Consider the following 13,962-nt stretch of genomic DNA (forward strand, 5'->3'; position numbering starts at 1 on the left):
TATGAGAAAATCATTTACCCGTACACTCTTGAGATGACCCTGGCAGTCACATTTCAAAGGCCCCTTTGCTCAACAAACTCTAAGCAAGCTCTCGGCCGCCCCAACCAGGGCACTGGCAGCAGGACAACCAGCTTGTGAGGTGTGGCACCAAAGGTGGGTGGGGGCAGAGAGGAAGGACCAGGGCTGGTGCAAGGTCGAAGGTCATGATGCTGGTGAGTGGGGGCCATCAGCCCCAGAGGCAAAGGCCACTTGACAAACCTGGAGGTGCTATGAACCCCAAAATGAAGATTCAGATCACTCAGGGGGCTGGGAGGGGAAGAGGGTGCAAAGGCCAGCATGGCTCCCTTCAACTCCCTCTAAAGTTGTGAAGCTAGAGATGGCTCCAAGAGTCTCCAGTGTTGGGCAGGAAGGGACCCTCTGTCTGCCCTGCATCTGGCAGGAGGTAGGATCCATAAATTAAAAGTTTTTGGTGGAGTGTGGTGGCTTCAATGGAATGGAGGCCTGATGAAGGCATGGTGACCAGCAGGGCTATTGGGCCCGCCAAGATGGGTGGGCGAAAACGATGGGCCTCTTCTTGGCCCAGCGGGAGAAAATGGCCTTCTCGGTGATGAAGCGGTGGGCGCTGCGGGGCGCCCGCTCGTGCGCCAGGTACATCTGACACTCGTCCAACCGGCCCTTCTCAAAGTAGTGGTAAGGCACCGAGGGGCGGCTCTCCTCTCTGCAGGGTGGGAACAGAGCTGAGGGAGTCAGGCACCAGATCCCACCCACCTCTCCCCAGACCCCATCCCCGAACCTGACCACCCCTCAACAGGTACTCTGGGCCCACAGTGCGTGGTGCCTGGGCCTGGGGGAGGCGAGGACAGGTAGGGGAGGAGCAAGCAGCCTACAGATCCAAAAGAACAGAGTTCGAGCCCCAGCTCTGCCTCTTGCAAGCTGGATGACTCTGGGCAGAAGATGTACTCCCTGTGAGCCCCAATAGTCCATCTGCAAAATGGGGATGGTGATAACCTGCTTCCAGGGTGAGTGTGTAAGTCAAAAAGATGAGAAATGCAAAGCACCTTGCTGGTGAGGGAGCCCCTCACGCCCACAGCACGGAGTGGCCAGCCCTGCACACCCACCTATCTATCAGACCATGCATGCCAGCCGTCTGGCCAGCACCATGCAGCGGTACACAGGCTCCTGCCATCACACCCACATGCTCAACAAACAAGTTCCAGAAAGAACAGAGGGTAAAAACATGGGACATTTTCTGAACTTGTTAGTTACAATAATATTGAAGTATAATAATGTAACAATATTACAATAATTTGAACTAGTCTGAAATATAATGAAATTAAGTGATATTTAAAAGGATAATAGCAAATATTAATAGACAGTATTTAGTGTAAATATTAAAAAGGAACAATAATATTAAAAGTCATAACTTACAAGTAATCTATAACTGATAAATATATAGGTCCCGGTGCTGGTGCTGTGCCAAGCACTTTGGTAGATTATTCATTGTCTAATAAATGTTTCGAGAGGTCCCTGGATGGTAGAAACAGTTAAGGTGGGCAGCTTCTAACCAAAAGGCTGGAGGTTGAGTCCACCCAGAGGTACCTTGGAAAAAAGCCCTGGCGATCTACTTCTGAAAAATCAGCCACTGGAAACCCCAGGAGCACAGTTCTACTCTGACACACATAGGGTCGCCATGAGTTGGAATCAACTGGTTAAATGTTTCGACAACCTTCTAAGGAAGGTGCTATTCTTTTCTCTATTTTACATATGAGGAAATTGAGGCTCAGAGGGTGGGTGATCAGACCAAGATCACACACGGCAGAGCTGGGATTGGTATCTGAGCCTGTTCCAGAGGCTGAGCTCTTTCCTGCTGCCCCAGGCCCCACACCCTGGCCGCCCGCCGGGAAGCCCACATAGCCTGCACCCCCAAAGCTCCTTGCTCCTGCAGCTTGAGGCCCAGGCTGGGGCCCCCGGTCCTGACCACCCTGCCCCCTCTCCTGGCCAGCCAGCCTGACCTGCAGTAGCTGTCGCTGACCATTCCGTAGACCACAATCTCCTCGCACAGCTCCAGGGCGAGGATCATGGTGAACCAGCCGGTGCTGAGAAAGGAGCCTGATTGCCTCCTGCAGGAGAGGGCACACTGTCAGCCGCCCATACAACACGGAGCAAGGGCCCTGCCTCAGCTCACTCAAGACCCAGGGTCACTCACCTTGACCTCTATGGAAGGGACCCTGAGGAAGCTGGGAGGGGGCAGAGTCAGCCCAAGGCCACCAACAGGCAAGAGTTGAAGCTGGAAGCAAACCAAGGTCTGTTCAACTCCTCCCCACCCAAGCAGGGCTTAAGCCAAGCTATGCCTTCAGTGAACCCCCAGGATGATGGGTATGGGGGCCCTGGCCACACCCTCTCCACATCAAAGGGATGGGCTAGCCAGGCAGAGCTTCTCTGAGGAGGTGACATTTCATCCAGACCTCAACGGCAAAAAAGAACCAGCCATGGAAAGATGTGGGGGAAAAACATTCCAGGCAAAGGGAATGGCATGTACAGAGGCCCACAGGTGGGGACAAGCAGGGTCATCGGAGGAAGCCCCAATGGCCAGTATGGCTGAAGCAGAGTGAGTGAAAGGGGGACAAGGTCCCAGGGCCAGGCAGGGCCCAATCATGCAGGGCTTGTAGGCTAGGGGAGGGGGAGCAAGGGGAGTCCACGCTTTATTCTCCAAGTGATGAGAAGCTGCTGTAGGTCTGAGGGCAGCTGGAGGAGCTCAGTCTGCAGGGACAAGAGCAGCAACTGGGTGACCAGAGAGGGAACTGCTGCAGGGGCATGGAGAGACTCAAGAGCCACTAGGATGACTACAGTGACAGGTGATGGAACAAGGGGAGTCAGGGGCAAAGTCCAGGTTTTTGGCTGAAAACCTGGAAACTGACCATTCTATCTCCTGAGCTGAGGAGGCTGAGGGAGGAGCAGGTGTGTGGAAGAGGGGGATGATGGGAGTTACGAGTGTTCTTTGGGGTGTGAAATAAAGTGAAATCCTGAGTGCAGAGCACTTAACCCAGTGCCTGGAGCATGAAGAAGGCTGCTATTATTGTTACTTCCATGATCTGGAAGGGACATCAGATATCAAGAGCATCCCCTCGTGTTCTCTGACACCCCCCCGCCCCCACCAATCATATGCCCACAGGCTGAATATCCCATGCCGCCATTTGGGATTCAAGATCTGTGCGATAACTTCGTGAATGACAGCTGCTCAGTCTCCTGCTCTCCAAGAGAGGGCAGGACCACACCGCCTCCATTACAGCTGTCCCCCAAGCCCAGATTCTTTGCTACACAAGAAGCTTCTGGAGAAGGCTGGGCCCCAGCTGCCCCAGACTCACCGGTTCTTGCCTGTCTCGTCCTGGAAGACCTGGTCACAGTATGCCATCATGCGCTCGGTGAAGGTGTACACCTGCAGGCCTGGGTACATCTGGGTGAGCTGCAGCAGCGTGCGGTAGGTGCGGCCACCAAGCACCCGGTCCATATGCCTGCCCTGGCCCCACACCACGTAGAGCGTGTCTCGGGCCTGCTGAAAGTAGTGTGAGTAATTGCGCAGGAGCAGCGGCACGCTCGTGTGCGAGATCACACGCAGGGTGCTGCGCCGGCCCACATCCGCCTCGAAGCCCACTGTGGGCGCCTGGTTCATGCGCAGCACGCACTCGGCTCCGTCGATCTCTATGCCCAGGCCTGAGCCCAGCATCTGGCCAGAGCTGGACACCACTGCACAGCTGCGGCAGGGTTCCCGGACCAGTGGCTGCAGGGAGTGGTAGAGAGAGATACATGGACACATAGCTTCCACCCACCTGCCCCTCCACCCAGGAACACCAACTGACTCCCTGAATCCTCATTATCAGCTCTAAGTATTGTTATCAACTAATTTTCCAAACAAGAAAATGGAGACTGGGCAGGTAGACTGACTTTCCCAAAGTCATGCTGATATCAAGATAAGATTCCATACTCAGAGCCTATGCTTCCTCATCAGCCATGTTCCGTGCCCTTGTCTGTTGCTGTCTCCTGGAGTGGACACTGAGGCCCTACCAGTACTCATGGGTTCCTGATGAGGGTTACATGAGCAAATATGTATAAAGTACTCAGAACAGTGCCTGGCATAGAACGGATGTCATAAAAGTGTTTACTAAGTAAGCATGAACCTCAGCTCCTCAGAACCACCCACAGGTCACTACTTTCCCAGCCCAAGCCCACCCACTCTGTGCTCAGTTTATAAGCAGAGCAGCGTCTTCAGTGCCTACAACAGGGTTGGAAACCTCTAGTTCTGAGCTTGAATACTGACTCTGCCTCTTCCTAGCCGTGTGCTCTGGGACAAGTCACTTTGCCTCTCTGAGCCTCAATTCCCTCATATGTAAAGTGGGGATGAAAGCAGCAACTCCTTGATCAGGTTGCGAGGATTAAATAAAAAATGCCTGAAGGGTCAACAGCACAGACCTAGGGTACAGTGAGGGCCACCACCCCTCCCCCCTCATTATTCCCTGAGAAGCAGAAACAGGGTCAGCGAGCCTCGACTATCCACTGGGGGTGAGTGGTCAGGGCTCCCAGGGAAAGACTTGCTCCCATCTCATGTCCCCATAGTCTTTTGGGGGAACGTGGGTTTAAGGAGGCCCCATAAAGGATGTGGGGACATTAATCCAATTAATAAAAGAATCACTGTCACATCCCACTCAGGGACATTTCATATCTGACCTAATGTTGATTTAAGGACATGTAGGCCCTGGTAGCAAAAAGGTTAGGCACTCGGCTGCTAACTGGAAGGTTGGTGGTTCCAACCCACTCAGCAGCTCCACAGGAGAAAGGACTTGACAATCTGTTCCCATAAAGATTAAAAAAAAAAATTGCAGCCTAGGAAATCCCACAGGGCAGTTCTACGCTGTCATATAGGGTCGCTATGAGTTGGACTCTACTCAACGGCACCTAACAACAGGCCCATTTTCCGCGCTCCAGCAATAAAGAACAAGACTTCCTCACCCTGCCCTCAGTTTGAGCCTGTCCTGACAACTGAGGGTCACCACCAGCCCCCAAGAGGTGTTCTGCTTGTACTTCACAAGGCCTTTAAATTTTATAATTAGTTACCAACTATAAAATTGGTCCTGACGTTCAAAACCTAGATTTCCATCTTCTCTTTAAAAAAAAAACAGAGGATCTGGTCATCCCAAGCCCTCATTCCCATGAGGCCCCGAGCATCTGAGATGAATATCAGCCGTCCCCACGGTAGATGGGACAGGGTCCACCCAGTCTACCGAGCTGTGCTTCCCACCTGACCAGTCCTGTGGACACTGGAGTTTGTACCTCCCCCACCCCGCTGATTTGTTTCTTCATCGATTATTTATACAGCACCTGTTCTGAACACTGTATAAGAATTACCCAGTTGAATCTTCACAGCACCTCTATAGAGGCAGGAACCATAATGAACTGAGATGCAGAGGGATGAAAACCCAAAATACATCTCCTCCCTCTGAGCCATTCAACTCAGACTGGGAGCTTTCTGCACTGTGTGTCCACATGGGATGCCTCTGAGGGCGCTCACTGAATAAACCCATTATGTGGGGCTGCTGAAATCAGCGTGAGGGAGTAAAGTGCTCCCTACCAGGCAGGGCAGAGCAAGTATGGAGAGGTGGGTGCCATGAGGCCAGGAGCCATATCTGAGTCGTCACCGCTAGGTCCAGTATCCCTATCTCCCCATGAGACAGAGAACTCTGGGGTTGAATGTGGCTTTTATCTATGTCATCTTTCTATCCCCAGCAGCTTGCAGCATACGGCCCGATACATCGCAGGTGCCACACACTTGCCTGTTGAATGCATAGATTACGTGTGTAGACAGACAAATCTAAAGATGCGGAGAAGGGCACATATCACACCACGATATGACTGTCTGTCTCCCCCACTAGGCTGGGAATTCCAAGCAGGCAGCCATGCTGTCTGACCCCCTTTTCATCCCCAGCCCCCAGCTGAGAGCAGCCAGGCAACATTTGTTAAGGACCTTGAGGCTCAGAGAAGTGAAGTGACAGCCAAGGTCACAGAGCTGGTAAGCCAAGGAGCCATGCCTAGGGTCTGGGTCTGCCTGGCACAAGCCTGGCTCTGATAGTCCCCCAGAGCTGGAGGATGAACAGCGCCCTTGACCAGGCCTGCCCCCAACACATTCCCTGGCTGACTCACCTTCCCATCTGGCACACTGCTATATCCACTGAAGTGCAGGGGTCCCGGCACGGTAGGCCTGGAGCCGGTGGGGAGGTGGGGTTCCAGGCAGGTGGCCAGGCAGAGGGGCAGGCAGGCCCAGCCACACATTAGGATGTAGACAGCGGAGAAGACCAAGGAGCACAGGACGACGAGAAGGAGCCGACCCTGGGGGAGACAGCAGTCATGGCTAGTCCTCGGGGATCCTAGAAGCCTTGGCAGTGCGCTGCACCCCAGCCTCCTGAGTCCAGACCCCAGCTCAGCAGAATCCACGGCCTCTGTTTACCTGGCCTTACTCTGGGCTGCCAAGGTCTGGGCACATGAGGCCCAGGAGATCAGCTCCATCATTTTCCCGAGTTCTGGATAAGGAAACAGACTTGGGGTGAGGTGTGTGGTTAGGCCACAAAATAAGGAAGTGGCAGCATGAGGCCCCAAATTCAGGCTGCAGAGCCCATGCTCTTAACTCAAAGCCTGGGTGTGTTGTGCACCCCTGAGTGTGACTCTCCTCCTCTCTGGGCCTATCCCCTCCTCCACTAAGTGAGGGCAAAATCACCACAGTGCAGACTTACTGTGAGAATGGTGGTTGTCTTAGTTACCTAGTGCTGCTATAACAGAAATATCACAAATGGGTGGCTTTAACAAACAGAAATTTATTTTCTCATAGTTTAGGAGGCTAGAAGTCTGAAATCAGGAGAAAGCTTTCTCTCCCTGTTGCCCCTGGAGGAAAGTCCTTGTCTCTTCAGCTTGTTTCCTGATTCCTAGGAGATATTCCTGTGGGTTGGGCATCAATCATCCCCCACTTCTGCTTCTTTTGCTTGCTTATTTAATCTCTTTTAAAAGAGGCTGACTGGAGACACATCCTACACTAATCCGTCTCATTAACATAACAAAAACGACCCATCCTCAAATGGGATTATAACCACAGGCATAAAGTTTAGGATTTACAGCACATATTTTGCAGGGACACAATTCAATCCATAACATTGCACCCTTTGGCCCTCAAAAATTCATGTCCTTGCTACACGTACAACACATTCATCCAATTACATCATCCCCAAAGCCTTAAATCAACTCTAAATTCAAATTCTATAAAAAAAAAAATTCTATACTGGGGAAAAATTCCTCTTTATCTGTGAACCTATGAAATCTAGAATACAAATTAGTGCTTCCAAAGTACAATGGTGGAACAGGTACAAGGTAGATATTTCCAGTAGGAATAGGAGAGAGAGGAGGGAAAGAAGGCACAGGCTTAATCTCTTTATCAAAAGATTATGTAGAAACAACCTACATGCCCATCAACAGATGGAAAAACAAACTGTGGTACCAACACAATGGAATACTACTCAACAATAAAGAATAATGATGAATCCTTGAAACATCTCCCAACGTGGATGAATTTGGAGGACATTATGCTGAGTGAAATAAGCAATCACGGAAGGACAAATATCGTATGAGACCGCTATTATAAAAAGTCAAGAATAGGTTTACACACAGAAAGAAACATTCTTTGATGATTACCAGGGATGGGAGGGGGAGAGAGGGAGAATCACTAACTAGGTAGTACACAAGTGTTAATTCTGGTGAAGGGAAAGGCAGTACACAATATGGGGGAAGTCAGCACGAGGTGACCAAGGCAAAGGAAGACACTGGGAGGTACGCAAGAATAAAGGGCAACTGTGGTAAATGCCCTGCTGGCACGGTGGTTAATTATTTGGGCTGCTAACCGAAAGGCTGGTAGTTCACATCCACCAGCTGCTCCTTAGAAACCCTATGGGGCAGTTCTACTCTGCCCTATAGGGTCGCTATGAATCGGAATTGACTCGATGGCAACAGGTTTGGGTCATGGTAAATGCTGTAACACATACAACCCTGCAACAACAGTACAATAGTACAAACAATAACTTGGAAGTAGATACATAAGCTAGTATGTATCCTGAATAGGTGAGGTGGGCCCTACAGAAGTACACCCATGTACGTATATAGGTGCAATTGTTGATATTTCTACATATGTATCTGTAAATGCTGCATGTATACGCATATATATTACAGAGCATATAAGGGGCACAGTTATACAAACTACTTAGACATCAGGATTGAACTACTGGACACGAAGGCTACAGACCACTCTCAGGGGACATCTAGGTCACCTGGCAAAACATAGTTCATAAAGATAATGTTCTACATTCTAGCCTTCTCTGGGGTCTTAAAAGCCTGCCAGTAGCCATCTAAGAAGTAACTTTCGGTCTCTTTCTGCCTAGAGCAAAGGAGAATGAAGAAAACGAAAGACTCAAGGGAGCAATTAGTCCAAAGGACTAATGGCCCACATGAACCACAGCCTCCACTAGACTGAGACCAGAAGAACACTAGCCTGAAACCAGGAGAACTGGATGGTGCCTGGCTACCGCTACCGACCACTCTGACCAGGTCCACAATAGAAGGTTACAGTTCAAATGGATAAAAAACGCAGAACAAAATTCAAACTAAAAAAAAAAAAAAGACCAGACTTATAAACACTCCCCGAGGCCACCTTTCAGCCAAATAATAGACAGGGCTAGAGAATAAACAATAACAGCCACGAAGAATGTGCTTCTTAGAACAATCAACTATACAAGACCAAAAGGGCACATCTGCCCCAAACTAAAAGTAAGAAGACATGGAGGGACAGGGAGACCCGACTTATGCAAACAGGAAACTCAGACAGGAAATGGGGAGTGCTGACACAATGCAACCAAGATCATGAAACAATCCGCCTAAGAATTATTAACTGGAAAATTAATTTGCTACATAAACTTTCACCTAAAGCACAATAAGATGCGAATTAAAAAAAAAAAAAAAAAGATTACGTAGCTATGTCCTTGGTCTGTAGAACGGAATTTTCCAAATCTTGAAGTTCTGTTTCATTTTTGCACAGTTCATTTTTAAGTCCATTTTTTTCCTCTTGCATTTTACTATAAGCAGCAAGGAAATACCATGTGGCACCTTTAAGATCTTGCTTAGAAATCTCACCAGTCAGATACTCAAGTTCATCACTTACAAGTTCTACCTTCCACCAAACATTTGAACATAATTCAGACAAGTTCTTCGCCACTGCATAAAAAGCTTTGCCCTTCTTCCATTGTCCAAACACGTTCATCATTTTCTTTTAAAGCCTCACCAGAAGCATATTTAACGTACACATTTCTAGCAACATTCTGTGGCTGGCGCCCTATGTATTCCCTAAGACAAAACTTTCTTTATAGTTCTCCTCACTTCCTTTTGAGGTCTCATCAGAACTGTCTTTGACACCCATAATTCTACCAACAGTCTTTTCAAAGCAACCTAGGCTTTTTTTTTACTATTAGGTTCTTTAAAACTCTTTCACCCTCTACCCATTACCCAATTCCAAAACCACTTCCACAGCTGAGGTATCTGTTACAGCAGCACCCCACTCGCTGGTACCAAATTCTGTCTTGGTTACCTAGTGCTGCTATAACAGAAATACCACAAATGGATGGCTTTAACAAACGGAAATTTATTTTCTCACAGTTTAGGAGGAAAGTAGTCCGAATTAGGGTGCCGGCTCTAGGGGAAGGCTTTCTCTCTCCGTTGGCTCCTGGAGGAAGGTCCTTGTCTCTCCAGCTTGTTTCCTAGTTCCTTGGAGATCTCCACGTGGCTTGGCATCAATCTCGCCCCATCTCTGCTTCTTTCTCTTGCATGTTTAATCTCTTTTTATATCTCAAGAGATTGACTCAAAACATACCCTACACTAATCCTGTTCACTAACAAAACAAAGACAACTCATTGTCAAATGGCTTTACAACCACAGGCATAGAGGTTAAGACTTACAATGCATTTTAGGGGGACACAATTCAATCCGTAACAGTGGTGAAAATGCTCAGTATACTGTAAAGCGCAGTGCACATCCGGTCAAGGGAGCAGCATGTCCAAAGATCTACCAGCTCCTTCAGTGTGGGCCCCCTCACACTTACCCCACCCCCCCAGCCAACTCGGTGTTGTCCCCTTAGTCGGTGATGATGATCTGGGTCAGCTGCTCGGTTGAGGAAAGAGGATGGTGGAAGAAATGCCAGGGAAACATCATTCAAGAAATGGTTCCAATAATTGAAAAGCTGTTGCTCAAAGGCCCCTGCCTCCAGAAACCATGTGCCAAAGGCTGTTTGAACCAGGAAGCCCTCCTACCCTGGGGCTGGCCCTGTTGGCCAATTTAGGGAATGCCCTCCATCAACCGTATGAGGAGGAGGGGCCACCTGGTGGGGAACAGCACCCTGGGTGGGCTGGCATGCCCCGGTCACCACCACGTATGCCTCTCTGGGCTCTATGTTTCTCCCAAGACTGTCCAAGGCACAGGTCCTTAAGCAATCCCTCAGAAACCACCTAGCAGCTGGTTGGTGCTCTATGAAAATCAGAGGTGGGAAAGCAACCCCCACCTTAGGCACACCCTGCCAGAGGCCCACCCTTTTCTGCCATAAGCCACATCAGCTTCTAAAAATAAGTCCCTTCCGTGTGTGGCCAGCTGTGCAGGGGGAGGGAGTTCAGGCCCTGGGGCTTCAGGCCCCCGGCCTATGAGGAACCCAGAGACCTCGGCTCAGGCAGTCAGGGTTGACTCCCCCCTTCCCCCAACACCCAGGGCTTGCTCCCACCTCGACCAGGGGCCCCTGAGTAAAGACAGGAGCAGCTGCATCACTGAACTCTCAGGCCATATCCAGCTCCCATGGTCACCTCGCCTGGGTGACCTGGGGAACGCACACAGGTGATGGGTACTATCACCCCCATTTTATGCGGGGTAGGGCACTGAAGCCAGAGAGGGGACACCACTTGCCTGGGACCACAGAGCCAGCCAGTGCAGGGCTCGGCTGTGAAGGCCAGTCCAGCTTTATCTGTTCAAGAGGGAAAGGCTATGGGGGGACATTCAGTCCTGGATGGCAGAGGCTACTGAGGCTGCTCGGTTTGAAGGCGTCCCCGAGTCCCCTGCGAGCCCTGCTCTTCTGCCACTTACCGGAGCCTTCATGCTGCTGCTACCGCTCAGCAACCCAGGGGCTGCCGTCTCCAAGGCTCGGGACGGAAAGAGATGGTAGCCGGGCACCTGCCAAGACCCAAAGACTCAGAGCCCAGGCGGGGGAGGGGAGGCCAGGTCCCAGCCTATCCGGAAAACTAAGACAGGGGAGAGTTGAGGCCAGAGTCCAACGCAGGCGGCGCCTCGGAATGAAATGCCTCAGAGCCCCCAAACAGCCGGCAGCACCGCCCCCATCCTAAAAGGGCTGGAATCGGCGACCTTTAGACCACTCGCCAACCCGACCCCCATTGTGCAGATGGGGAAAGAGAGGCAGAGAAGGAGAACCCTCAGCTCAAGGTCATACATCAAGTCTGGGGCAAACAAAGCCAGGAACGAGGGCGCCGGACTCCCACGCCATCCCTCCTAACCCCCTACCCGCGGGATGCGAGGAGAGGCCTGGGGCGGGGCGGGACTTCTAACCCCGCCCCCCCAAACTCCCCCGGCCAGGAGCTAACCAGGCAAGTAGGTTGGGGTTCGCCTGTTGTCGACGATTCGCTGCTTGGAGCTCCATGACCCGCAGGCCGGGCGGGCCAGGCTGGAAGCCGTAGCCCCTGGGCGGAGGCGGCGCTGCGGCCACAGCGTCGGGAGACCGAAAGCCGAACCAGTGCTGCCTGGGTCTGTGGCCCGCTCCGCGAGGCTGGGGCGGAGCCTGTACGCCTGAAAGCAGTTCAGCTACAGCTTGGTTTGCGCGGCTGGGGGCAGGACGTGCGTGGCTGGCGGCAAGGCCTCCAGGCTGGAGGCGGGCCCTGCAGGTCGGGGGCGGGTGCTCCAGCACCTCCCTGTTTTTGGCCTTCCGCTATTTCTCCCTGGGGGACTGCGGAGGAAAGTGTTGGAAGGTGTTGGGGCCGCGGCCCAGTAGCTGTCAGGCCATCAGTACTTGAGTTTCTCCATCTCAGAAATCGGGGGCTGGGTAGAGAAATCAAGCAGTGGCTTGGCATTAGGCAAGGTCCCTGGGTGGCCTAAAAGGTTCGCCTTCGACTACTGACTTCAAGGTCAGCAGTTCAAACCCACGCAGTAGTGGTGCAGAAGAAAGGCCTGCTGATCTGCTCCCATGATTACAGCCAAGAGAAGCCTGTGGGGCAGGTCTGCTCTGTCACACACAGCAGCCCAGAGGCTGCCGTCTCCAGGGTCGCTGTGAGTAGAAACCAAGTGGAGGACGTTTCTTTTTGTTTTTTAAGTGGGCATAATAATAGCATCTGCCCCATAGGAGGAGCAGCTTGTGGCAGTCCGGATTCAAACCCTGGTCAGGGCTCTTAACTACCTGCTTTCACCTCCCAAAGGCCGTTTGCCAGAGTGTCCACAAAATCCACACCAGTCCAGACCAGGGCCCTGGCAAATGCTGAAATGTGTCCCATTCGAAGGCTCAGACAGGGTCCCTCAGGGATCTCAAACTCAGTGCCTTCAGGGACCAGGCTGGTAGCAGAAAGAATTGAAAAGCATAGATGTAGGGCAATAGGGAGGGGTGGGTCCGATGGTGAAGTGGGGAGCACATACCCCACCTAAAAGGTTTTTTTAACAGAATGCTGTATGGACCAGAGAAGCTCATCCAACTACCCCTGCCACACCCACCTCCCTCTGCAGGGCCCTGGCCTGGGAAACCAGGCTACATCCATTCAAGTCTCACCTAATCTGCACCCGCTCTCATTTCAAACTCCATTTTCCTTTTTTTTTTTTGCAGAGGCTTAGGTATGGGCACAATGCTAGAGCACCCATCCATGGCTCGGCAGCCTTCCAAGGCTCCCCTGCTCCAGGTCCAAAGCCAAACCCTCCAGCCCAGTGTCCAGGCTGCGCTCTTCTCCCCACCCTGTGCAAAGCAGGGGAGGGGCCCTGCTGCAGCAAACTTGCTCCTGGGGCCTCCTTTGAACACAAACCCTCCACGTCCTCTGAGCCCCAGCCTGGTGCACCTCAGAGGCAGTGGTCCAAGCTCACGCTTTGTCTGTGACTCATCACTCACACAAGGCAAGACAGACAGTGGGTCCCCAAGCCAGGGTCCCTCTAGCCTCATCCAAGTTCTCATCCTTCAAATTTCTCTCCTTATAGGCTAAGCCCCAAGGGGACAACAGATTCATTCATCATCCACAATGGCTGGTAAGGTGATGATTCTTTTCCCAGAGAAAAAACTCCTTCCTTGCTAGGGTCACTCGAAGACAAGAGCATGCCAAAATGGCCTGGTCTCCCAGAGCAGATGACAATCATACATCCACAGTAGAACCGAGTGGGAAGACCTGCAGCCCCAGACAAAGCCCACACTTCAACAACTATTGGCTTCTACTCATCTGGAGCAAGCAAAAGAGAATGAAGGAAACCAAAGACTCAAAGAAGAAACTAGTCCACAGGACTAATAGCCCACACAAACCACAGCTTTTCTAACCTGAGACCAGAAGAACTAGATGGTGCTTGACTACCACTATGGACCATTCTAACCAGAGATATGATAGAAAGTCCTGGATAGAATGGGAGAAAAATGTAGAACAAAACTCAAATTCCTGAAAAAGGCTAGACCTACTGGACTGACAGAGACTAGAGGAACTCACAAGATTATTGCCCTAAGCTCTTCTTTGAATTTGGAACTGAAGCCACTCCTGGAGATCACCTTTTAATCCAAATAATAGATTGGCCTATAAAGTAAACAATATTGCCAGTGAGTAATGTGCTGCCTTAAACAATCAAATATATGAGACCAAATGGTCAACATTTTTCCA

The 13,962-nt window shown here is 51.2% G+C and overlaps 1 protein-coding gene across 2 annotated transcripts; it reads right to left on the reverse strand.

Annotated features, from left to right (window-relative positions):
* ST6GALNAC4 (ST6 N-acetylgalactosaminide alpha-2,6-sialyltransferase 4) lies at positions 1-12,415 on the reverse strand. 2 transcript variants are annotated; one of them, XM_049895968.1, is made up of 6 exons: positions 11,716-12,415; positions 11,204-11,290; positions 6,193-6,378; positions 3,366-3,778; positions 2,013-2,120; positions 1-718 (listed from the first exon to the last, which is right to left on the reverse strand). In XM_049895968.1, exons 2-6 carry the CDS (start codon positions 11,213-11,215, stop codon positions 529-531), a joined length of 909 nt encoding a protein of 302 aa, XP_049751925.1. In that variant the 5' UTR covers positions 11,216-11,290; positions 11,716-12,415; the 3' UTR covers positions 1-528. The 2 variants fall into 2 exon arrangements, with proteins under 2 accessions (XP_049751925.1, XP_049751926.1); XM_049895969.1 differs by lacking the exon at positions 11,716-12,415 and adding an exon at positions 6,497-6,569 and having other exon boundaries at positions 11,204-11,709.
* Positions 12,416-13,962: the final 1,547 nt, after the last annotated feature.

This window comes from Elephas maximus, chromosome 9, assembly GCF_024166365.1.
Source record: "Elephas maximus indicus isolate mEleMax1 chromosome 9, mEleMax1 primary haplotype, whole genome shotgun sequence".
Taxonomy (NCBI): domain Eukaryota; kingdom Metazoa; phylum Chordata; class Mammalia; order Proboscidea; family Elephantidae; genus Elephas; species Elephas maximus.